Genomic DNA, 25844 nt, shown 5'->3' with positions numbered 1-25844 from the left:
AAGAAATTTGTTTTGAGGGATTTGACAATCTTGCAGATAAAGTGACTGCTTGCTACACTTAACTGATCATGCTCCCTCACGGCCGGCCGGCGTTTCCTCGCTGCACTTAGTAATACCTGCGCAACCTGGCTTGGAGTAGCATTGTCATTGATTTCCAAAGTAACTGCTTTTTAGCTCTTGTGAACAGACATACCTGCGTGGGGGGGGAAAGTCTTTTCCCCACTCCCTGGAAGGATGATGGTAAAGTGCTATATTGGAAAAGACAGGAGGCTTCTCTAAATTTTGATAACTGCAGCCGACAATTTAGAAATAAGACACTTCTCACAGCCAACATGACAGTGGATTTTGAGCATTCAGAAAACACCAGGCCAAAAAACTGGAGACATCTTGATCTTTTAAGACAGCTATTCCAGTACTTTAAGTGAAGGGGGGGAGCGGGGAAAGAAAAAGAGAGAGAAAAGCTGCAAGGAAAATAATACAAAGCCAGTACAATTGGCATCTAGACAGTAAAGAAAAAAAGTTTTTGAGGTTAACAGAAGGAAAGACAAAGCTGTTATGTACCCGAGGGATGCAATTTTAGTGGGAATGGAAGATTTGAGTGGTAAAGGAGGAGCGCTTGCCTCTGGGTTCTCTCTCTTCCAGCAGTTCGGCTGCTGGCATCTCAATTTGAATTGCTGGGTGAGTAGCACTTTCTGCATGCGCGCTTTCCGTCTTGACCATTGAACTTCTGATGTGACTTCTCTCCCTCTCCTCCTCTCTCCCTCTCCTTCCCTTTCTTCCTGTGTGGAATCAAAAAAAAAATGGGAAGGGGGGGAGAGTGAGAAATCAAGCAAGCATCTCCAGCTGTGACCTTTGTTAGCGACATTGTTTTTATTTATTTATTTTATGGTAATACTCTTTTTTAGTAGGGGGAAGCGCGACTTTTCGATGCCGCTTAATTTGACGGCAGTGGCGAGGAGCGAGCGGCAGAGCCGCTCTGTCGCGACACAATGGTGCAGCGGGACAGTTGTTGCACTCCTCCTCCGTGCCCTTCCCTCCGCCCGGGTTTGGGGTTTGCTTGGGGGGGCGGGAGGGGGAAAGGGAATTTTTCCCTCGTGCATCCAGGGTGGGATCGGGGTGTGTTGGCGGGGCGGTGTTTCAGAGCCCGGTGTGCAGCAGGTTTCGGGGGCTGATTCCCGGCTGCTGAACAATGGTTACCAGCGAGGGAGAAGTGTGTGAGCGTGTAGAGCTGTGTTACATCTGCAGTCAGGCACTCACACAGTGACCATGACATCACTAGCTTTTCTTCTCTTTTTTTCCTTTGGGGCGGAGGGGGCCACTTCAAAGCTTTCTTCAGTTCAGTACGATATTTCCTAAACTCTGAAACCATGAAGGTAAAAATGTTTGGGTTTTGGGGTTTTTTTTTCTTAAAGGAAGAAAAGTTGGTTTGTAGAAGGGCACATACGTTACAGTTAAGGGGGTTTGGAGATGGAATGGTTTAGCTCTTGTCATACACGAAACGAGATATTTTGATTTAATTATTAAAAATAGTACATAGTACTATATATTGGGTGTTTTTGATCCTGTGTTTGGTTGACAGTTAAATGTTCTGAATTCTTCAGTAAGCTCAGCTGTAGTGTGAAAGATGAAAATTTTAGGGACACTGCATACGAATTATTTTTCCCAGGGATAAAGGAATATGAAAAATAAGACTGAATGCTGATAAATATGAGGTAACACATGTTTTAATACAGTGGGTCTGTGTTTGCTGTCAGAAGTCCTTGAGACTTTCTCATATTATTATATGTTACAGAAAGTAAAGCTACCCCTCAGCCAGTTTTGTGTATTACCCGTTCTTGTACACAGAAAATGGAAACTTATTGAAAAATTCTGCAGTGCATCATATTTTCACTGTTGGTTTTGTGGAAGTCTTGAGTTTTCTGCTGTTTCCTTTTCTAACTCTGTCAGACTTGCTTACAGAGTCACTCAATCCAGGAGGAGGATTTCTATCACTTCAGTGCTCTGTGGTACCTTTGCCTGATTAGCTTAGTTGATTTATTTGCCTTTTCTGATATAAAACAAGGGATAAATTTCTGTAAAATTTGTCTAAAATTAATTATTCCAAGGACAGTTATTTAGATGTTTCTTCTTTCACTGCATGTTGTTGCATATGCAGGTTTTAAAGGACTGGTGGTGAGATCTCATAAATGTTTTAGCTTTAGAGGATGTTTTTTTTAGTGGGACTTGGGGCAAAAGGCCTGACAGCACTGTGTAAATGTGCCTGTTACTTTTCTTCTGAAATACTTGCAAGGTGTTGCAGCCCTGATGTGCATTTAACATAACATTTTTACAGAAACCTTTTTGAATTTATTCAAGAAATAATTGGTCTGGACTTAATAATTGCATCGCTTAATTGTGCAGCATGTAATGTTCTTAGCATATAAAAAATGGAAAACAGTTTTTAGAGCCTTGTTATTTGTTAAGGGATTTAATGTACATTTGCTATGTATATTGCATATCGGTGTTGAGCACAGTCCGCTGTGAATGCTGTGTTTTAAAAAACTGTACTGAAAACTTGCCATCATATCTTGTATGTGCATGGTATGTATGTGCATGGTAGTTTTTTAATAATGCTGTTATTACTGAAATTGTCAAGTACAAGAACGTATAGGGATACATGCTAATTTTCTTTCATTTCTTGGAGTTTTTTAACAGCCTCACATTCAAGTTCTTGCTATAGACAAAAATCACAGATACCCTAATAAAATCAGGAGCTGTTTCTCCTACAGTATATGTCTGTCTAGTACTGAAATAAGTGGTTAATAAGCAAGAATTAAAGCTGTTTATAATGAGGCATTTCAGAGAACATTGGATAGGAAGTCAAATTGCATGACTAGGTATTCACACAAAAGCACGTAACAAGGTCTGTCGGGGCAATTACAAGGACTATTTTGCTTATATTTGCTTTTCTCTCTGCTTCTTATATTCTCTTAAATTTTGTGCTTGTGTTATTTCTCTGTGCCTCTCCCCTTCCTACCCTATTTGTGTTCAGGACATTTCCCAAAGACCTGCTTTGGTTTCACCCATTTCTTTGCTTCATGGTTGTGCATCCAGCACTCCTTGTACTGATGTGGCTTAGCAAAAATGTGTTTTTTAGTTTTAATGTAATATATGCCAAGTGTTTTTGGTTTTTTGCCTTGTTAGAATGAACGAAAGCTTGCCTGCTTTGCAGAGATAGTATCTGTCTAGTAATTAAAATTAACTAAAGTATGCAAAGAAAGCACCAAGTATTTGTCATATTGGGGAAGAAACTGCCTCTCCTTTTGTAAAGGAAGAAATAATTCTGGGCACTTTGTTACCAGAAACTTGAAGGGACTGAGCACTACCCTGTCCTCTTGGTATAGGAAAATCCACCTGTTGATCAAATTATCTCCAATTTTGATACTCAGTGTAAGGCTTGCCTGGATACATTCAGGCCACAGTTCTGGGCTATAGATGATGTAACTGGTGCGTGAATTCATATGCCAAGGTCAGCCAGAGCAGGTGAGCAGAGTGCTTTCTCTCTATCAGTGAAGCCTTAAGAGAATAAGGTGAAATCTAGCTGTCATAAATGTAACCCCAGTGTTGCTGAAGGATCTCAAAATATACTTGTGTAGCAGGTTCTGGTTTGGGTCTAACCTGACATTAGAATAACACTCCAAGTTTCTTTCTTTTATTAAAAAAAAAAAAAAACAACAAAAAAACCCCACTCCAAATACCATAGCAATAAACTTACAGCCCACAACAGCTTTGAAAGCAGAGTGTGAGCACACTTGATAATGTTTTACTACTGGTGTGTTTTATCCTCCTGCATCGGAACTAACAGGCGGTAATTAGATAGCTAAACCCCAGTCCTTCCCCTTGTACACTAGAGGATTTGGCGTATGCTAATTGTCACCAGATCATTTCACATAATTGCCTTTTGGCCAAATTAAGTGGAAATTTCCTGAACATCTTAAATCCTCATTTCCCCACCCCCTCCCCTCAGTACCTTTGCTCCCTGACAGGAAGGATGTGGAAAAATGTCAAGCACGGTGGCTTAGCTCTCCAATATTCAGGGGACACTTCATCACAGTTAAAGGGAGGGAAAAACCAAAATGATTCTTTTCATGAATGAATTACTGGACACTTAGAGCCAGGAAGCTGATTTTGTTGTTTTGTCTGAGAGACTGCTAATAGACCACAGGGTTTTATTGGAAAGCCAGCAGTTCTTGCAGGAGCAGGTAGGCACTTGCTGGCCTGGAAAGTGGTTGGAGGGGAAGGGGAAGACGCAGAAGGCTGCAAAATCTGTTTGTCTGTGTGTCCCCATTTAATTTTTTTTTTTAAATTTATATATTAAGGATAGGACAGTGGGGGTTTTTGCAGAGTTTTTGGGGTTTTATTAAAACTCTGCCTGGGGTGAGTATTGTCCCTGCACATGGTTGTCAGTGCTCCTGTCATCATTTGTGTGAAGGAAGAAAATGAGCCTTTTTTTTTAGCAGGGTGAGTTGTGATTATCAATGGAGGCCTTGTCTGCTGCTACAATGGGCAGTTAGCTTAGGGCAGGACCTTAAGCAGGAATCAGCTACGTTAAACTGAGAAAGGGCTCAGACCACTGTATCAGCCATAAAGGAGCAAGGGGAAGTAGTTTTCAGGAATGCTTAGTCAGGTGTGAAATCATCCTTGAAAAAATAAACTGACTCCTGAATCTAAACAGCTCTGGGTAAAATTAAATCTTCAATTTTTTTCACTAAATACTTCATTACTGGTGTTGAATTGTTATGCTTAGGAAGGGGATGAGTACCAAGTTACATGTAGCTGGTGGGTTTGGTTGGTTTAGCTTCCCAGTTAGCCTAAATGGTTTGCAGTTTCCTTGGTGTACTTTGGAGTGCCACCCAGACTGGCAACTGATGTGGGTGATCCCCAGGGCTGCAGTGGTGCTCACTGATGCTCTGCTTGTTGATGCTCTGCTTTGGGCACTGGTGACTGCTGGAAGTGGAAAAATATTTCAATATTCGCAGCAATATTTTGGGATTTGCCTTTACTTGCAACTTAATTTCCTCATTTATGTGGAGCATCAGGGCGGTGAGGGGGTGAGTGTGTGTAAAGATGTCATTCCTAGGCACAATCAGGGAGAGATCAAGCTTTAAAAAAAAAGAAAGAAACTCCTTTTATGAGCATCTTTGGAACTGCAGAACAGTTCAGGAGCATCTGTTAGCATTTCACTGGCCACAGTCAGCATAACTGCAATAGTATCATCTGGAAAATACAGAGAAACAATTTATAAACCTATTTTTTAATTGAACTGGTATTGAATGATACTGCTTGCTAAGCCCAGGGAGCAACTCCAGGAGGGCCTGCTAATTCAAGACCACTGTGGACCTGCCTCCACCCTGGAGGAGGGGAAAAGACTGACAAACCCTCTTCTGTGCTGCTTTTGTTTTATTGTATTAAGCTCATAAAAGCACTTTGAGGGCCCATCTTTCTTCAGCAGAAAAGGAGAGCAGTGGGGAAGAGGAGGACATGGCAAAAAGACAGGCGGAGCTCTAGCTCCATTTGTTCTCAGTGTCTCTTGATTAATAGGTTGTAAGGAGGATGGAGAGCTCCCATTGCTGTGGTGGTGGAGGAAGGGGCCGGGGCTCTGGGGCTGTGGGTGCCAGCACCTGCTCGGTCCCTCCCGCGCCGCGTTCCCGGGTGGTCGAGGGGTGCCCGGCGGGCTGCAGCACCTCCCTGCCTAGAAGGACATTTAAAAGGCCACCCAGGGCAGGGAAGGGGGTGCAGCTACAGGGGCTATGCTGGCAGCTACTGGAGTTTCAGGCTGTGTTGGTGCAGGAGCATCCCCCTGCCCTGCCCTGGGGATGCACTGGAAAGGAGTCGGAGGCTGAGGGCTTTGGCCACTGCGGTGCTGCCATGGCATGATGGCTTGTTTTCAGCCTGGGTGGCTTTTGGTGCAGACCTGCCTTTACTAACCCCGTGTTATGCTGGTGAGGGCATCCTCTGGTGTCTCTGGCATGCTTTTTTTCTGACTTGGAGTTGATACCGTGTTTTTATTACCAAAGACAAACCAACCATGAATTTGCAAGCAGAAATTGCAGTAGTAAACTCTTCCTGTTTAGAGGTTGGTTTCTCTTTGTGTGCTCAACAATACAATGTTTCATCTTGTGCAAGTCTTATGTTGCTTTCAGAGACTTAGGAACTATTGATTTATACAGCATGTATTAACTTCTTCAATAAATGGGGAGTATTCATCTGTGGGGTGTATTAAATTGGGCTGTATACGCATAGAAGCATCTTTCATCCTGTTAATGAAATGTCCTTACCATGCAACAAAGACTAATACACAGCAATTTATACACACAATCCCCTGCAGTTTAAATCTGAAGTTCAGATAGGTTTTTTTTGTTCCCTAAAGGCACCTATCAGAACTTAGTCTAAATGGATCTCAGTACTCCTCTCAAACATTTAACAGTCCAAAATTTGTTGTGGTTTTGGTGTGGGAATTTTTTTTTCTTTCTAGAGCTCCATTATTGTTTAAACTGATCTGTGTTTAAGCACTCCCAGAAGCATTTCAAATTCATATAGAGAGATTTAGTAGTAGAGCCCCTACGGGGACAATTTCCTCTGGTTGCTTCAGGCAGCAGCTATCAAGAAAAGCAAACTTCTCTTGTTTTTTTGTAATTCTTTACCATGCCCTCTAACCCAGCATATGAGACCTCAGCTTTCAATGGAGAGGGGTGATTTATCAGCAGAGGACTTGGTTTTTCATAGGTGCTGGGATTTCTCTTTAGAAATCTCCACTTGTTCCTGTCCTCCCCGTGCCCTGATGCTAATCTGTGTGTACCAGTGCAGCTCCCATTCCCATGCCTGACAGAGCCATCAATGAAGCTCTTCAGCTTGCCAGAGAAACCCTTGCATCTCACAATGGTTCTTTGCTTAAAACTGCCCTTGATACAGCACTCACAGATGTATATTGGAGAATATTGCCTTTTGCAGGGGGATGTCTAAAGTCATCTAATAGATGTCTCCTATTGATGGCTTCTGTGGTTTACCTTTCATTGCCAGTGGATGGGGTTAGGACCACACTTGTTACTCAGGCAGCACTCCCATTGACTTCAAAGGAAGATGCATCTGCAGGATTAATCCTGCTCTTCCCCAGATAGTCCTTTATTTTTCTCTTTTCCAAGGAAGCTTAGTTCACTTCAGGAATGGTACTTTTAAAGAACAGCTTGTTTAACATATTATGGATGTTTTAGCTTGGCTTGCAAATTGTGTGCTGTTCTGAGGGGAGTTATGGTCCCTTTCACCAGCATGTGCTAAGCAGCACAAAACAGAATGGAAACCTGTCCCTGGGTAGTGGTACAGAAGCAGACTGACTCACTGGGAAGTGGATCTCACTCCTCTGTCCCAGAGAGCGTATTTTTGAGCATGTATATGACAGTTTCTCCCTTTCCCCTGGTACACTCTCCCCCCTCTGCCCCAGCATCATCAGAGTGGCAAAAGAGTATCCTGCCCTTGCACCTTTATATGAGTCCTCCATTTGAGTGCATGGTAATCACCTAAACAAAAATTACTTACCAGGGGAAAAATTTGCAGACTTAAGGTTCAAGCTCTAAGTTGTTGATTTTTATTTATTTTTCCTTTTGCTTTTTATTTGTCTCTGAAACATGTTAAGTGAAATACATCATAATTTAGCAGTTACTATGTTTTGTGGAGATATTGCAGGCGGTCTTGGTAAATCAAAGCAAGGAATGCTGGTTTCCCACAGTTTACATGTAACCCCCCATGGTACATCTGGCTTTGGTGATGGAACCATGTCAGTCCAGCTTTCCTCTCACGTGTTGTTTCTTGTTTGTCGGCTTAAGTCTGACCTTCTAATGTTATTCTTATTTTTTTAACTAACCAGCTTCAGTTTCTGTGAAAATAAGCTCTCTGTGGAAACCTTAATGTCTGTCAGGGTCTGGATGAGGTTTAAAATGATGTGAAGATAGGGTTGAGAGAGCACAAAGCTACAGCATGTATTAACTTCTTCAGTAAATGGGGCCACACTGTGGGTCACCTAACAGCAGGAGTTCACACAATTCTTGGCCAGAAAAAATAGCTCTTATTGGAAATTATAATTTTTGTGAACCTCATCAACTGGTCATTTGGCTTATAATGTCATGTGTTGTGGAGTAGATACCTGCTACTTTGTGTGGTGTGAAATATAATTTGTTAAGTGAAGCCCTTACCAAAGCTTTCAGTTACTTTCGGACTGCTTAAGTTGGTTCACTGAAAGAGAACAGATTTTGGGTTAGAGCATCTCCTTTGTCTTTTTGAACTTGGAGAGCCAAATCCTCAAATTTCCTCTGATGTGAAACCATTATGGATCTGTGTGGCCAAAAGTTGTCCTTGGCTGGTCAGCTGGCAGAAGGTCTGACCCACAGCCCAGCCAATACAATGTGCTGTAAATCACAGCATTGGCTGTTGTGACCTCGCTCTTTCCTGCATGGTGGCCACTTGACATGGGAGTCCCCTGTGCCAAGTGGGTGGTGGTGGAGAGGAACTATCCCATGGGAGGGTGGCACAAAGAGATGAACATGGTGAAGAACACAGGAGAAGTCGTGGGAAACACAAGTAAAGCTCTTGGCTGACTTCTTTTAGATGCACACTTTTTTCTGCAGGTTATCAAAGCAGTGAGCCCAAATAGCCACGTATAGCAGGGGCTGGGGCTGGGGGAGCCAAAGTGGCTTCACTTGGCCAAAGCTTGGTGGAGGTACTTCTTATTTATTCAGGAAAGAAAGATGTTTCTTTTCCTTCTTCTCCCAGTTTGTCTTCCCACTTCCTTCTGCACAGTCTAGAAACTCATTCCCAAAGAATAACTGAATTATTTTTGAAATGCTTTTAAGGGAAGCTCGGAGCATTGGAAGCCAGATCAGATAATAGCAATAGCTTGTCTAAGGTGGCACAGTGAGGGTATGTTTGGGGGTGCTGGGAGTGAGCAGTGGGCTTGGAGCCATCCTGCAGCAGGAGGATGAGCAGGAGAGTGCTGGCAGACCCTGAACAGCAGCGGCGCTATCGCGGCCACCATGGTATCACTACTTTATTTTAATGTGATTCCTTTTGCTTGATGTTAATGCAAGTTGTTCCTTACTTAAAGTAATAAAAGGAAATGAAGACACATTCTAAAATGAAACCTGACTCTAATCCATTCATCATCTAATACCAGCCTCTTTATCTTTGCTGGTACCTAATCTGGTTAAATGTCCCTGTTGTAGGATTTTAGTGAAAATCCTCTATGGGGAATAGGGTTTTTTGCAATTGGATTACTCGCAGTAAATGGTCCAGCGGTTCAGCTGGTTTCAGCTTAATTTTTTCTTTGTGATCTTGTAAGGGTAAGTTACAGTTCAGCCTGCCTTTTTCTTTCATTCATTCACTCCTTTTTAAATTTTTTTTTATTGTTGTTGAGAAAAAGATTTTTTTTTCCCCCCAGAGCTAGGAATGTGATGGGGAAAACCTCATGATATCTGCGTGATTATTCCCCCTACAAGAGTGTTAATTTCAATGGCTTTATCTGGGGGGTTTTGCCATTATTTATATAGCTGAATATTTTAGTAGCCTAATTAATCAGTATCCAGTTTCCATTTATTATCGCTCTCTGATGAATTGATAATTAATCAGCTCTTCTAAAATATATATATAAAATATGCAGGTGATCGCTTGTCAGCTTAATGCTTGCTGATGAAGGGAATACTCCAGCACTACAAAGGCTTTTTATCTGGAGTATTTGCAATGAGCAGTAAAATGCAGAACTGAGAGTGAGGACAGGAAGGGGAGAGGAAAAGACCTACAGGTCAGTGAGCATTTGGGTCTCTTGCTAATTAAATGGGGGACTCTCTCAGCCCCTCACTGAGGAGTCTGCCTGCATCTTGGAGGTGAAGCGCGAGATTATAAAATAAAAAGGAAAAATTTTAAAGAATTGCTGTTGCTCCATACAGGAGCATGACAGGTCAAAAAGATTAAAGAACCTCAGCAGCAGGGAAAGTGTGTGAGGAGGTTTTAAGCAAGAGGGTGGGAAATCTGTAAGGGTGACGCCAAGAAGGGATCTGGAAAAGTCTGATGACCGCGTTGTAATCCTGGCTGCTCAGATTTTTGTATGTTGTACCTCATGCTGTAGTGGGGGGATGCCCAGCACTGCTCTAACAGCGTCAACCTTTTTCTCTTGACAGTCTAACAAAGTGCCAGTTGTGCAGCACCCACACCATGTACACCCTCTTACGCCGCTTATCACATACAGCAATGAGCACTTCACACCAGGAAACCCTCCTCCACACTTACCAGCTGACGTAGATCCCAAAACAGGTAGGTGGGAAGTATTTTGGGGTTTCTGTTGAGAGGGAGTGGGTGGATCTTTCCTTTTTGCACATTAGGGGAGAGGAGTGCGGGAGAATGAATTTCCCTTGCTGGAGCACCAAAGGGGGCATGTAAAATGTCAAACCCAGACAAAATACTTCCTTTTTAAGCCAATTAAGCTTCAGAAGGAAACCTACTGGGTGAATTTTCATGGAGCTTCTGCAGGGTGACACCAGAGTTGCATGTGTGGGGTCGCTTGCAGGTGTGTTTCTTTGCAAGCATGATACCCCACCTGGTAGTTCGATCCACTAGTGCTTGGTTTGCATGCACGACCCAGAGAATTAAACATGTACATTCTGTGATCTGCACTTACAATATTGCAGCTGGAATTTTAAAGGTGGTGGGTCATGACCGGTTTCAAAATGAATCTCTTTTAATTCCCCAAATCCCATTGTTTCTGTGTCAGGAGTTCAGCCATTTTTCTTCTATAATGTTGAATTTTCATCCACTGTAACTACTTAGCTCCAGTTTTACACTTGCAACTCTTTTCCCCAATGTAAGTCTACCTAACTCTAAGTTCAGCCTGAAGGGCACTCTGCTTGAATATAGAGCACCATGTAAAACCCTGACTAGATTTATTGGTGTTACAGAGTAGAATTTACATGTTATTCTAACTTTTTAAGAGTCCCTTTTTAACCTGAGGTCCCAAAGAAGTCAAACAGTGTCAATCTTCTTTCTCCAGGCTGTGCTGAGTCCCTAGTGACAGCGGTTTTGGTTTTGTTAAGCCAAACTCCATTTAGTTAATTGGGAGGTTCATCAGAAACAGAATTCACGTCAAAGGAATCACTCTGTGTCAGCCCTAACTTATCCAGAGAATTTATCTGAACTCCAGCCCTTGAATGAGACTGTGCTGGTTGTCACTCGCCATGCTTCAACTGGGGCCCCCTTTTAATTGTGCTTAATGCTGACTTCATATGGCTTGAAAGGAATCCATCTCACCATCCCTGGGTATTGCAAGTGAATGGCATAGTCAACCTCTCATTTAAATAATGGTAGTACAGGGAATAGCTTTTAAATGGTTATCGTAAAACATATGATTAACGTCTGTAGACTGTTTACTTTTCTTCTGTGAACATTCTTTCAAGTGTGCAAATAGCTCACTGGATGGTTAAAGCCCAGTTAATCTGTTTGGGTTTTGTAATGGAGAAAAAGCAATGTCTGCATGAAAATGTCACACAAGGAGATTTAATTTAGAGATTAAAAGCTTCCCAAGTGACTTAAAAAAAATAGATTTTAGCCCTCAATACAGTACCCCTTCTTTTTAATGCTCTCTGTTTTAATTTTGCTTCTGCTGTGTAATTGTGCCCTGGCTTGTTAATTGAAAGACCCAGCTTTGTAACCCTTACTCCTCTGAGTAATTCCTATTTGCTCTTAAGGTAAGGAGCGTTAATATTTAAGGCTTGTGTCTGGAGCTGGTTTCTGCTTTCTGAGTAGGAACTGCACCTCATCCAGAGAGGATGGGTGGGTTCTCTGTCTTCCCCTGCACACCTTCAACATCTGCCCCTGGTTTTATCAAGCATTTCCAGGGGCTCTCACCTCTACTCATGGCTTCAGAAAAGGTTTCCTAGGTTTGCTAAAAAGCAAACATAATTTGCAATTTTAATGACTTTTAAACTTGTTCTGGAGATCACTTTGGAATAATGCCATGTTATTGGGTACCCAGTCATCACATGGGTAGGGTCTGTGGTCTTTTGGCTGACTTTGAGAATAAAATAACCATGAAGCTGTTACATGGTCCATGTTTCTGTTGAACATTTAAGGGACTATCTAGTACAACATCACACCAAAATTTTATCTGAGACTGATAAATTCTAAATAACAAAGCTAATTATCTCTGGCTGGGGAGGTAATTGAGGGAGTGAATAACATCATTTTTTCTTGTTGAAAAAAAAGAATATGAAAAAGCCTTTGAAAACCCTCAGTGAAGGCACAAATATTGTAATAAAAATAAATCAACAGAAATGTAGAAACATATGTGTTTCTTCTTTATATTTTATTTATTTCCACATCTCAATACTGATGCTGCTTTATGTTCCTCTTTTATAGGAATTCCAAGGCCTCCACATCCTCCAGATATATCTCCTTATTATCCATTATCACCAGGCACTGTAGGACAAATCCCCCATCCGCTAGGATGGTTAGTACCACAGTAAGGAGTTCCATTTTTTTAATTTCTTTTTTTCTTTTTCTGATGTGTAAAATTTGTGTAAAATATGTGTGTGTCTGTGTGTTTGTGTGTGTGCAGGCACATGTGTGTGTGCACTGGGATGAGTTTATTTACCAGCTGCCGCTTCACTGAGTGCTATGAATTTACCCACCTCATGAAGGTTAATTAAAACTTATGCCAGGTCATGTGGTCTTAAACAAACATGAGCAGTTGGACACAGCTTTGCATGTCATTCCAACCAGCTGACAGCTCGTGAAGCATGAATTTTTAAACCCTTCTGCAGAAATGTCCTATTCTTGTTATTGCCCTTACACTGCACCACATGAGTTTTTCTCAGATTTGGTTTTCTGGGGGCTCTGAGTGGTTCTCACAGACCCTTCTTTTTTTTTTTTACTAGGACCATTCTCACTACAAATATGCAATTTTAAATTTCATTTGCCTTCTCTGTTGAAAACCCTTTTGTTTTTCTTGTGAAACAGTAGAGCTTTACATCGGCCAGTGAGCAGCATTCCTAGCTGAGATGTGGCTGGGCAGTTGGCAATTGGCATCTGAGGAATGGAATTTTAAACAAGAAAAAGGAATTAGTTTACTTTAAAACTGGCTAAGAAAAAAGCAATGGAAAGTTAGTTTGGGGTTTTGTTTTCTTTTCAACTCCTCAGATCCCACTTACAGAGCCTTGCTGGGTATGAAGCTCTCAGCAGTAACTGAGTCCTTATTTTCTTTTTTTCTTATGTTGCCATCTCTCAATAGGTTTATAATACACTTAAGCACTGCCTAAGCCTTTTGTGTAGTATATTTGATTTAAATGCTTGTAAAATCCATTTGTATTGCTGGATTCAACAGTTCTCTGCATTATAAACCAAGACTGTTACTCTGTTTTCCTCATGTAACAAACCTCCTCCATTTTGGGGTGACCATATTTCTTGTAGAGATTAATTGCTCAGAGTTCAGAATAGTTTGCTCCTGTTTGAGGTTGTATGGCCAACTGTGCTCAAATGCCTCTCCACAAGTTTGTCTTCCATGAGGAGCAGGGGTTGACATCCCACAGGAGAGCAGGGCAGAGCAGAGGGTCACAACTTATCCCCAGGTCTTGGGCAGGGAGAGGCGGTGCCATCAGAGATCTTGGAGGCCTTTCTCAAGCACAGAAGTGTTGATGCAGGACAGCTGGAGCTTCTGGGCTTTATGCAGGTTCCCCTGGGTGGTCATGCAGCTATTTTGGGTAGAGATTCTCCCACCCCGAAGGTGGGCATGTCCATCACGTCCCCACTGAAGGTTGCTTCTCCAGAAGCGCACATCAAAGCGTAGCTCCCTGAAATCTGAAATTCCTCCCCGTTTGTGGTGATTTACCTTTTCCAAAGGGCACCCCTGAACAATTGCAGACTTCATGTGAGCTCCTCAGCTCAAGGCTGCACAGCAACAGCCTCAACATTTAAAACAAATACACTCAGCTAGTTCCAAAAGTCATGAAAGACATGAGGGCACAGTGAAGAAGCTCCTCGCTGTCCCTGACCTGTACCCCATCGCTCATCTGTGTGTCTGTATTGTGCAGACACAGGTTTGTCCTCCTTGGGCCTCATACCAAAGCATTTGAATGATGCCACGTGTGACCAGTTTCACCAGACAGGTGCTAATGGCCACCTCTGTGTCTGGACGACTTGGTCATCCCTGCTGCTTCAGAACAAGTCAACACCATGGTGTGCTTGTCCACCCCCAGCTCTTACAGCTTTTCCCAGTGATTTTTGTTGAGAGGTGACACCATCACATTGACTTTTGCTCTAGGAGAGTAGCATGGCCAACTTCACAGAAGTAACCCAAGATTTTCATTTCCCCTCTCCTTGCCACTTGTGCTTCACCATCGACTTCCCAACCCATCTATCCTCCACTGGCCTGCATGTTCCTGGCATAGTAGCCGCCCCAAAAGCATCCTGCCCAGTCAGATGATGTATTTGAAGGACAGATGAAACGAGCTAGCCAGCACAGACAAACCTCCATCAGAAAAAGTTGTGTGTCTTTCATGAGGATGCTGTTTTGCATGTTGCTGTATTTTTTAATTATTGTAATGAGGTGTGATTGTCTATTGGTTACCCACAATACTTCTTGGGGACTCTCCCCCGGTAACTCTTGTCAACACTTGTTAATCTGACAAAAGGCTACAAATTAAGCTCTGTTAATTTAATGTTTTCTCACCGAGATCTAAATACCGAAAGAGGCCCAAAGCGCAACTGAAGTCCTTTGATTCACTGTACTTTATTTTGGTATAAATTTACATTCATTATTGTTTTCCTTTGGATGTGTAGCCCTCAATTAGTGTGATGGCTCCATTAAAGCAAGCGAGACTTCGCCTTTAATTATTACAACAAAACACCTAGTTTCAGCTTGGGGAGAGGGTCTCTATTGACATAAGCAGAGGTTATAAAATTTAATTAGCCATTCCTATCAGATTTATGGCATTCAAATTGTTCTGTGTTTCTTTCCTTTGATCCTTGCTGTACAATCCCCAAGATTTTTGTTCTGATCAAATGAGAATAAAGCTTACTGTGCAGCGAGAAGTTTTTTGTTGTTCTTTTTTTTTTTTTTAAAGCCCCTTTTTTCCTTTCTCTCATTCTCTCTTTCCCTTCTTTTTTGCCAGGCAAGGTCAGCCAGTGTACCCAATCACGACAGGGGGTTTCCGCCACCCTTACCCAACAGCTCTGACCGTCAATGCTTCCATGTCAAGGTGAGTTCAAATCTGAGGTCCTAAATCAAGAACAAATGTAGCTCCTCCTCCCACCCTCTGGAGGAGAGCATTTCATCTAGGCAGCAGATTTCTGAAAGCACTTCAGTTAAACATCCATCCTTAGCTTTTTCGTGGGGTGGAGGAGAGGGCGAGAGCTACCTTCCCATGTGAGGGGAAGGCGGTGTCCTGATGCTGCCATTGGGCCTCAAGAATTTGTTTTACAGGGAGAGATGGAGGAGTGAGAAGGCACCTTTAAAAGCCAAGCTAAATGAAAGAGCTGGGAGAATGTAATGTTGAAAGAGCAAGGATGAGAAGTCGTGGTAGCCTTTGCTCTCTCGGTGGCCATCAGCCAGAGCAGCGCTGTGTGTGCGGGAGGGAAGGCTCAGGAGGGAGGAGGACTGCTCTTCAGCAGAGTTGGGAGGAAGGTTATTGTGCTGTGTTTTCCCTCCCAAAGCTCCAAACACTGATAGTCAACATGAAAGGGCCTGCCTGACCCTCAAAAGCTTTAGAAGTATGTATTTCTCCCCCTCCCTACCTCCAATTAATTCCATCTAATTTTCCAGGGGCTGCTAGTTTTATTTACAAACTGGTTGGCAGCACTATGTTTAAGTAATCAGTAATTGCTCCTAATGATAGTTTTATTTTCTGTTCATCTGATTTTCAGCCTGGTTAATTAAATCGGTGGAAGTTTAGGCTTTCCTGATGGGCTGAAACAGCTAATCCATTTTGATGATGGCACATAATTAAATTAGCATGCATTACATAGCAAGGTTCCACGTCTCTTCCCTGCTCTGTCCCTTCCTCTCCATCTCTGCAGTTTAATATGTGAAGGTTGGTGCATAGATGATCTAAGGAGGAAAAGACTGGTGAGGGCTGGGGGGAAGCTCGTTGAGAAGTGGAAATTTGTACCTAGGGCTCATGAATGAATGGGTGGGAGAACAGTGTAGTGTGTGCTTTAGGTAAGTAAACAAAAAACTAAAAATTTAAATTAAAATGCTAGTCCAGCAAATAGACAACTGGAAAACCAACTTTTAAAAAAAAGTATAGTTCCAGCAGAGAAAAAAGATACTAGGCTGGGGAGATATCTGCAAATTTAAACAATGATTCCCTCCCCCTATTTAATCTTTTTTAATATCTATAAAAGGCTTGCAGGCATGGTGTGAGGCAAAGTAGAGCTTGATTTAGTTTAATTATTATTAGAGAGGCTAGTCATTTGAGGGAAGGGGGAGATATGGAAGCAGGGAGGGGGGGCTATATTCCCAAGATAGACTTTATGAAAGGTATCTAGTTAAAAAGAGTACACAGCAAATTAAATACATTATTGTGGTAATGGGACGACAGAAGTAGAGGTCTATTATACTTATGGCAGTTATAGGAAATGTAGGCTCCTTGCCCTGTTCTAGCACATCCTTTGATATTCATTCCATTCAGCAGCAGGGCCAGGACTTCTCAGAATTAAGTGATGGGTCATTATACTTTAAACACCATGGAGAAGCCTAGATTGGCAATTAAACAGCACTTGCTGACACTCGCTTGTGCCACCCTGTGACCCCCTTTAGATTGAGTTGTTGGAGCTCGGGGCCCTCAGCCTGCTAAATTGGTAGCAGGCACTTCTCCTGACGAGGGCTGGCTCTGAAATCTGCCGGCTTCAAAGGGAGCAAGATCATGTATAAACCATAATGTGGGTGCACCGTGGCTCAAAAAATAAGGCAGGAATAGATGAAATGTTACAAGTGCAAGGGGAAAATGAGAGAATAATGACAAATCTAATGCAACTCAAAGCAGAATTGTTGCACAGAAAAATGCATCCCACTGCTTGTGCATAAAATCAAGGCAGGCAGATGACATCCAGTTAACAGAAACATGTCAACAGTGAAGTAAAGTGAGAGTGAGTAAGAGAGAAGCCCCTGAGACAGCCAGGAACAAAAAATTAGTTGTCCTTAACAAGTTAAGACTCATCATTATATTCTGGCTTGGAGCCATAAAAGGAGACAGTGGTGTATAATGAGCTGCTTAGAATTTTTAGGGTGTTTATTGCAATTCATGGAATACTTGTCTAGAGAAAAAAAAATCTGGTGAATGTCTTAGGCGAAGGTGAGGGGTGTGCACATACACAGGGAGCCTTTCTTTTTGTCTCTGACAGAAGCCTGTAGTGCGCACATGCTCAGGCACATGTGCAGGAGGATAAATAGATTTATGGTGTTTACCCTTTGTTTCAGCCCAGAAACTTCTCTGGTTTCCTGTAGATGGGAACAGCCTCTGGGCAAGCTGTGCTCTCATACATGGTTTTATGTGTTTTCCCTGGTCAGGCTGGGCTCAGCAGTGGGACAGCTCTGTCCAGGTGTCCAGTGTGGTCAGGAGATCCCTGGCTGTGCCCATGCTGGCCTCCAGACATGGTATCACTGCTGGCCCTGGGCAATAGCCCTGCAGGGCCCTGCTACAAGCCCCTGCTGCAAACTTTGCCTTTGTTGGGCTGGCTGTGCCCCAGCACTGAAGTTAGCACAGACCTCAATCCTCACCCCTCCATCCACAGTTTTCCAGAGCCTTCCTTTAAAAGTAGTCCCCATCTTTGCCGGCATTATGGTATAGATCTTTGGAGCCTATAGAGCTTCCCAGCCTTTAGTTCCCTAAGCTTAGTAATTACTGTTCATTAGTTAGAATGTGCTTATGAATAGTTTGTAAAAGGTTAATGGGTGACTAATAGTGATTTTTCATGAATGGTTTAGTCTATCAAGGTAGTGTCTTCTGGTTGTTTTAACTGTTTACAACTCTTTGTTGCTGCTTGTAGCCTTGCCACACTCACGTTGCATGCTTGTATCATGCCTGTCACATCTCTTGAGCCTTCATTACCCCTCTGTAATATGCCTTTAAGGTAAAATGAGACAGGGCTAACTGAGTGATGGGCAAACAGTGGACCCACTATGAAAAAACAACTGCTGGGAGAGGAAATCAGGAAATAATTTAGCAGAATTACACCAGACAAACACCGCACAGCAGTTAAGTGGTGGCAGTGGAAAATACCTTCTGTAATTGAAATTTCAGGGGAAATTCACTTTTGCTGAATGTAATTACTGAAGTTGGAGTGTAGCCAGGAAGTTAAAAATTAACACTCTTCCCCTGCTCATATTGCCATGTGAGTGGCTGTCTACAATGAGCAGGCACTCAGACTTTGGGTTGAACCTTCATTCCACCCGTGGAAGTCCATGGGATTGTGAGAGCAACTTTGGGTTCTGGAGCATGTTTTTATAGCCCTAAACATAGGAAGGGGTGTGTAAGTCCAATAGGCAGCCTTGTGAATTGGACAGATTGAGTATGAAAAAGTGAATGGTCGTTGGTTATGAACACGGCACTTCATGGAAACTGCAACCCTGAAAATAACCACTGAGCTGCAGCTGCCTGCTGATGAAGGCTGCTGTCTGGAGTTTAGAGCCCAGTGAGTAAAATATCCTAGTTGAGGTCAGTGGAGGCTTTGTCATCCTTCAGGCCTTCATACAACATGTACATGCTGTGCTCTGCACTCAGATTTTCTCCCTGCTGGTACATGTCCACTGCACTTCACACTGAGCCCTCGTGTCAGACCAGCACAGCTCTTCCTGCCTGCTCTCTGAAGGAAGGCTTTTCATCTCCATCCTCATCCTTCACTGTCCCCTTGTCTCTGGTCTAGCCAGCCCCAGCAGCATAGCCCTCTCTGAAACACTGGGTGTTGCCCAGTACAGTCACTTGATAGGATGTGTCTCAGCCTTTTATGACTGTGCTTAGACTGCCTTCAGCAAGGTCAGTTTTTTGCCACCGTTTTTATTTTTGCTCATGTTTGTTAGTTATTTTTTGAAAAAATCCACTTCATACTGCCAGTTTTTATTTGCATTGTACTGTGTCTGAAGGTCCAGGCACAAACAAATTTTAGATATGTCCAATCAAAATACATGCACATGGAAGTAGAGAGAGAACAGAAAAAAATAATACAAAGGCCCAGTTTGTGTCTTGCTGATGGTGAGCAGTTCTGTGACAGAACTGGGACAAGGATGCCAGTCTCCTTTGCAGCCTCAACATTGTCTTCTGTTCTGACCTACCGTGAACCAAAGCATTTCCTCAAATGTGTGCTTCTCTCCCAGCTACTTTTGTCAGAGAGTGGGAAGGCACTTGGACAACCCACTTGGAGATTTGTGTCCGTGAGTCTTTAGCAGAAGTAGGAATGACCATTTTGCTGCCCATTCTCCTCTTTCCTTGCCATCCCACCTTCCTGCCTCCCTTCTCTCCATGGCTTTGTTCATGAAGAACTGCAATTCTCTACAACTTGAACAATTTCACATTCTCCCTGTCAGTCCTTGCTCTTCCCACCGCTGCCTTCAAAGACAAAATAGTTCTGTCTAATCACCCTGAGTACTACCAGCTGATAGACAAAAGATCCTCAGAGCTTGGAGTGGACAGTGCTCTTGTTCATGAAAGTACTTCTGTGTCACTTGTGAATGTAGAGAATGTCTAGGCAGTCACAGGGGATGCGATTGTTAAGCTCAGTATTGGAATTTGTAAGAGGAGGGAGAAAAAGATAACTCCATTATATTTCTGATGCTTATACACAGTGGTATCCATGGTATATCACCCCTTTTAAATCCTCTTGGATAGAAAAAAAATCATCGTATACTAATGATAAAAGAAAAATTATTTATCTCATTAAGTGTTCCATAATCTTGGGTTATTTTACTTGGATCAGATTGTTCAAAATCTTGGATGAGAGTGGAGATTTGCAGTGAGAAAAGCCTTTGCCTGATCACTTTAATTTTTGCTTTTTGAGGAAAGTTACTTCTGAAATAATTTTAGGCTAGAACCCATTCCCTGGAAACCTGTTGACTACAGTGGGAATTTTCTAAGGGAAAGGCAGTCAGTCATGCTGTGCTCTCCTTATTCACTGCAAAACCTTTCTGAGACTGTTGAGAAACAATGATATAAGTCAATCCTGCTTTTGAGAAGTTTGTTCATTTATGTTAAAATGTGAGAAATCTAAATGATTGTGCCATGTTTATGCTGTGATCCCGACCAAGCAATTAGATTCATGCAGAAGGATTGCATATCCTTCTGAGTCCACTTGCAGGATTGGGATCTGTCCATGTGTATGACCATAAACCATAAAGCTGACAACATTTTTTTCTCTTTAGAAAGGCTGGACTGTTAAAGCCTTTCTAGGTTACTTTAATGGATCAAAAACTCCACAATCTTCCACCTTCTGTTAAAGCAATGCGACTCAGAGATTTATTAGACACATATAAATATTTTCTTTAGCTCCATCAACAAAATGTAGCTAATGAGACGTCTATAAGTATTATCAAAAATGCATCTAGAATGTGTTGGCATTAATATTTTATTTTGCTGTCAATATAGAATAAAAGATGTCATCCTAAATTCGCAACATGATGCAAAACTATAAAAATTGATTTCTTGGCTGCCACACATAAATTCTTAGCAAAGAAATGGACTGGTGGATTTTATTTCAGGTAGCTGAAATTCCACCTTCATATAAGTTCATCCAGTTGAATTCGCCTTTTGTTAAAGATGTTAAAAATCATGATGTCTCGTGTCAGTAATGATAATGAAGGGGAAGATTGGCTTTAATGACATTAGAAGAGTCATTATGTTTAATTTATTGCTAATTAATGCTGCCAGCTTTCATATGCTTTGTCTAGCTGTCATGTGCTTGCTATATGCCAGTTGTTTTTTGGCTTTTTTTTTTTTAATGTGTGTACACATCCCTCCCCATTCATTCATTTTTATTCTGACGATTTACACAGCTTTCTCTCCTCTAGGTTTCCTCCACACATGGTCCCGCCACACCATAGTTTACACACAACTGGAATTCCTCATCCGGCCATAGTCACACCAACAGTCAAACAGGAATCTTCCCAGAGCGACGTCGGCTCACTCCACAGCTCGTAAGTTGTTGCTTCCCCTGTCTTCAGTTTGGGATTCTCAAAGCATGTGGGGCTTGTAAAAAGGCTTGGATTTGTGATGTTTTCGCTGCAAAATATTTTTTCCATTTTTTCTTTTTCTTTACTGTTATAATTAATTTGAACATTGTTTAGCTGCCCAAGTGTGTCAAAATGATGGTAGCAATCTTTGAGTCATTCTATGACATAGGAAAGTGTTACTTATTTCACCTGTTTCAATGAGGAACTGGACTTTTCTTGATCAAGATTCAAGTTTCTTGACCAGTTTCTCTATTACTCAGTGCCTAGTTTGAAGCCTTGAGATAACAGATGCCCCACAGGAGACAAAAAACTAAGCATAAATGGCTTCTTTAAAGCTGCAGAGAGCTGGTATCAAGTTTAGGTCTCTACTGGTGAGAGCCCATTGATAATGGGGTGCAATTATTTCCACTACTGTCATGCTCAAGCTCTCCCTGTGAGCCCATTTTTCTGGAGCCCATGTCTTTCCAAGGTTCTTGTAGGGGCTCAGAGGGTACTTGGTGGTGTTGCATAAACATGAGGTGAGTTTTCTTGTAATGCTCTTAGGACGGTTTCCACACAGCAGCCAGGGTGAAGGCTCTAGAGAACCTTCTGGTCCTCTTCCCAGAGATTGCTGAGGATTAATGCTTAGAGAGATTGAGGGGATTAATTTAATAAACTCACAAGGGGTTCTCACTGTGAGGTCTCTGTCTGTTGTATCTTTACTCTTCAGAAAACATCAGGACTCCAAAAAAGAAGAAGAGAAAAAGAAGCCACACATAAAGAAACCTCTTAATGCATTTATGTTGTATATGAAGGAAATGAGAGCAAAAGTTGTAGCAGAATGCACATTGAAAGAGAGCGCAGCCATCAACCAAATCCTCGGTCGAAGGGTAGGTAACGAGGGACAAGCACAAGCAGGGCCTGAAACTCGGTAGGATTCACACCTTCTGAATCCCTGTGTTTTTCTGCTGTTGTGAAAATGGATTGGGAAATTGCTAAAGCAAAGGTCTTGGTTTGTTTTTTAGTTTTCACAGGCACTTCTTGATGGTGGGGTGGTTCATGGGGAAGAGGAGGAATTAATTAGTAACAGTGTTGTTTCAGTATCATTTCCATGACTGCTTGAAGAAAGTCTTAGATTTTTATTTTGACCTAAGATAGGCAGAAAAATAAATGAGAAATGGAAAAACGTTGAGTACAGTACCAGTATCAACACCTGTGAGAGCTAGAAGAGGGGAGGGAGTGCCAGGAGGGGAGACCACCTCCAAAGCTGTGACTGAGTTCTGGCTCAGGACAAGTGGTTCAGCTTCTGGACCATCTCCCCTGCTGTCTGTTTTTGTTTAGATTTCTTAATTCTCCTCTCTCAACAGGAGACAAAGGGGTTGAGTGCATGTAAATGATTAGCTGTGGTTCAGTTGATTTAGCTACAGTTACAATCTGGAGTTGTAAATAAAATACGAATGTCAACATGCCAGATCATCTGTTTTTCTCTCTTTTTTATGAAAATCGATTTTAATTGTATTTATATGTATAAATAACACACTTTGCTGTTAACGTGCTTAAAAAATCCCCACCCAACCACTAGTGCTTTTTATTTTGTCTTTTTGTCTTTTCTCCACCCCAGTGGCACGCGTTATCCAGAGAAGAGCAAGCGAAATACTATGAACTAGCAAGAAAGGAGCGACAGCTTCACATGCAGCTGTACCCAGGCTGGTCTGCACGGGATAACTATGTAGGTTCCTATGTAGCTGGAAACTTTCTTAGTAGTAGAGCTTGTAGAAATGTCAATGTGACCTGCTGAACCAGGTGCAAACCCCGGGACCCCAGTCTGGTAACAGCAACAGGCGCTTCCCTTGGTGATACCAAATCTACTGGGGGTAATTCCCAGCCCTTCACTTGGAAGAGGCTTCCTGGCTGGGACTAGTATGGGGTTAGAATTTGAGGATAACAGTAGAGCTCTGTGAAAAAAAGTCTTTCCTTCATTCTTACCAGCATCTGGAAATGCTGTTTGGCTTGCTGGTCATTTTGAATTTCATTTTTTAAAACAAAATTTAAAATCCCACTAGTATGGCTCCTCACCACCAAAAGAGCTAAAAAATTAATGTCTTGTGCTTATCTGTGTGAGAGTGCAGTGTAAAGTGGAAGAATGACTTTTCATAGCTTCAGAGAAGGACTGGCAAAACCAAAAGCATTATATATTTGAAAGTTTTACTCTCAAATGGGGTTAAATGAATTAGTCCATGCTCTACAGTTGTGTATTTTGTTTATGTTTTCTTCTTCATGCCCATATTACCTTTTTTTCCCTCCCTACCCTCCTCATTTTTTAAAAAGTGTATTGGAATTCATGATCAATGAATGGATTGTTGTTAAAATTGATTCCTCCCTACACTTTTCACAAAGTATATGTTTTTGAGCTAAAAGTAGTAGAAATTTCTTGTCTATTAAAAAGCATAAGGGCAGCTTTATAACCCCTAGTACTAAATAGCTCCTTCCATGAAGAGTAAGCAGTGCAGATGGTAATAAGTGTTTGCAAGCCTAAGCCCATAAATTCTTGACAGATTTGTGGATTGGTGAGAGCTCTAAACCCTTTTTAATAGGATTATAGCAGCATCTTGACTTTTTTTAAGTTAAATAAAAATCACCTAAAACTTTCAAGGTCTCTAACTGTAATAAACCCTGTTCTCTGCCTTCTAGTCACACTTCCCTGTGGGTTTGGGGACCAACAGCTCTAAGATTTATGCCAGTTTTGTGTAGAGTTACACATTACAGTTTGTTGAAGTCTGTCTTTTCCATCCTCATCATCATAACTGCCTGTTTTACCATAAATATTCTATTTTGCTGTATATGACAATACTTGCCTCTGTGAAGCTACATTTTTATATGTGTGGGTGGGAGGAAGCCAGTTCAGAGTCTGCAGTGAAGCCAGGAGAAGCAGCAGCACCTCTTTACACTCTTCTGCTGTTTCAGTGTTGGAGAATACACAAACTCACTTATTTAGCAATATGTACTTAAGGACATTTTTTCAAATCCTTCTGTTTTCTTGATCATCTTTTCTTTCCACTGGGCTCAGCTCTCCCTCCTTGGTCACCACAGGTATACCTGTGCATCCTCAATTGTCCTTCCAGTTCAGAATATTCTTGATTCTATGCTCCTCAGAGGAGACCTTTTTAATCCTGATGAGGCACAGCTCCTGCTTAGCACATTTTCCTTGCCTTTTCAGCTCAGCCAGGCCTGAGGCTGTCAGACCATAGGCTCCAGGTAGTTCCTCAGCACTGTGCAGTATCGTCTTGGGTGTTCAAAAGGCAGTGTAGGCTCGACTGAGGTTTCAGGAATGCTCATTCTGCACAGTGACTGTGCCACTGACAGATGGGCATGTACAAAGCCTCAGTGTTTAGGACCTTTTACTTTTGTCCTCACTGTGTGAACACTGAGAAACCCTTTCTTCTCAAGCTAAAAAGGACAGGATGAGAAAGCCGGTGCTTTCCCAGCGGCTTGATGCTGTACCCCCAAGTGACCTTCAGGGGGAACCTTCCTGCCTGAGGAGAGCGTGGTACCTTCGCATCATCTGCAAGATTTATTTATGTCTCCTCTCCTGGTCCATTCACAGCTCTCCTGAGTGCTCCTCCTCCCTCAGCCGTTTGTAGGGTCTCGAGCCTTTCACACATCTAGCAGGGGAGTGACTTTGGGCTGCTTGAAGTGGTTAAATTGTTAAGCACCTCACATCAGGCTCAAGGATAAGGCCAGTTATAGCCCAAGTCCTCAGAGACAGGACCAGTCCATTCAGGAAACGCAGTTTCAGCCTCGTGGCTCGTTGGTGTCACAAGGCACGTTGGCTCTTCCTGAGATCTAATGTAAGATGTTTGGCAGTGCTGAGTGCTGGACTTAGAAGTGTGTAAGGGTCCAGTCACCTCACCCACTGCTTGTCTAGAAAATTAGTACCCAAGAGCTCTGCAGATATATCAAATCCCATGTTGGTTTGGCTCCGGAGAGGGAGCTGCCAAAATGGTTCGCAGGTGTTTGCATCCATATTTACTTGCAACGTAAGAATTTATATAGGAAATGTTGCAATCTGTTCAAGTCTTGGGAGAACAATCTTAGGCAAAGAAAAAATGGTGTCTTTAGCAGAGCATTTGAAAAACTGCTACCACAGTTCTTTCCTTTAGTCCATATATTAATTTAGCTACATAGTCTAATCTCCTCATGTAGCCCAGAATTGAACAAGCAAACCAGATTATTCTTCTCCCTGTTTCCTTTTTGAAAAGGGAGTAAAGAAGCTGATGTGACCACTTTCCATTCTTCATTAGGAAGAGTTTTAAAAGCTTGTGTTGAAAAAGAACAAGAAATTCCTGGTTCCTGGCTGACATTCCTGTAGATCAGCTGTTTTTAACAGATTGCTCCCTAAAGACATTACAGTACTTTAATACCTGACTTGAAGGGCTTGTGAAAGGCAGGTCACTCCTGACCTTGGTTCTGGCTGGCCCTCAAGTGAAGAAGTTATAAGGTCTCAAATTGAAATAGTACCCTTGAATTTCCAAATGTACTGCAAAAATGAAGCAAATTTGCCATAGAGGCAGTCTGTTAATTATGCTAGTGGTCACCTTGAGATTAAATAAAAATTGGGTTTATAATCTTGAGGCAG

The 25844-nt window shown here is 42.2% G+C and overlaps 1 protein-coding gene across 22 annotated transcripts in view; it reads left to right on the top strand.

Moving 5' to 3' along the window:
- The window catches only part of TCF7L2 (transcription factor 7 like 2), a 171891-nt gene that overhangs the window by 134476 nt on the left and 11571 nt on the right, over nucleotides 1-25844 (top strand). For 7 of the 22 annotated variants that reach the window (XM_033065729.2, XM_033065722.2, XM_033065730.2 and 4 more), the window contains 7 exons: nucleotides 10203-10335; nucleotides 12433-12535; nucleotides 15183-15269; nucleotides 19382-19438; nucleotides 21068-21193; nucleotides 21939-22098; nucleotides 22830-22937. In XM_033065729.2, coding sequence (XP_032921620.1) covers nucleotides 10203-10335; nucleotides 12433-12535; nucleotides 15183-15269; nucleotides 19382-19438; nucleotides 21068-21193; nucleotides 21939-22098; nucleotides 22830-22937 — 774 coding nt within the window. Of the gene's footprint in view, nucleotides 1-106; nucleotides 679-10202; nucleotides 10336-12432; nucleotides 12536-15182; nucleotides 15270-19381; nucleotides 19439-21052; nucleotides 21194-21938; nucleotides 22099-22829; nucleotides 22938-25844 lie in introns of those variants that run through there. The other 15 variants (XM_033065739.2, XM_033065738.2, XM_033065740.2 and 12 more) reach the window with 6 other exon arrangements.

This window comes from Catharus ustulatus, chromosome 8 (assembly GCF_009819885.2).
Source record: "Catharus ustulatus isolate bCatUst1 chromosome 8, bCatUst1.pri.v2, whole genome shotgun sequence".
Taxonomy (NCBI): Eukaryota; Metazoa; Chordata; class Aves; order Passeriformes; family Turdidae; genus Catharus; species Catharus ustulatus.
Note: the sequence above shows the minus strand (reverse complement) of the source record. Positions and strands in the feature narration are given on the sequence as shown.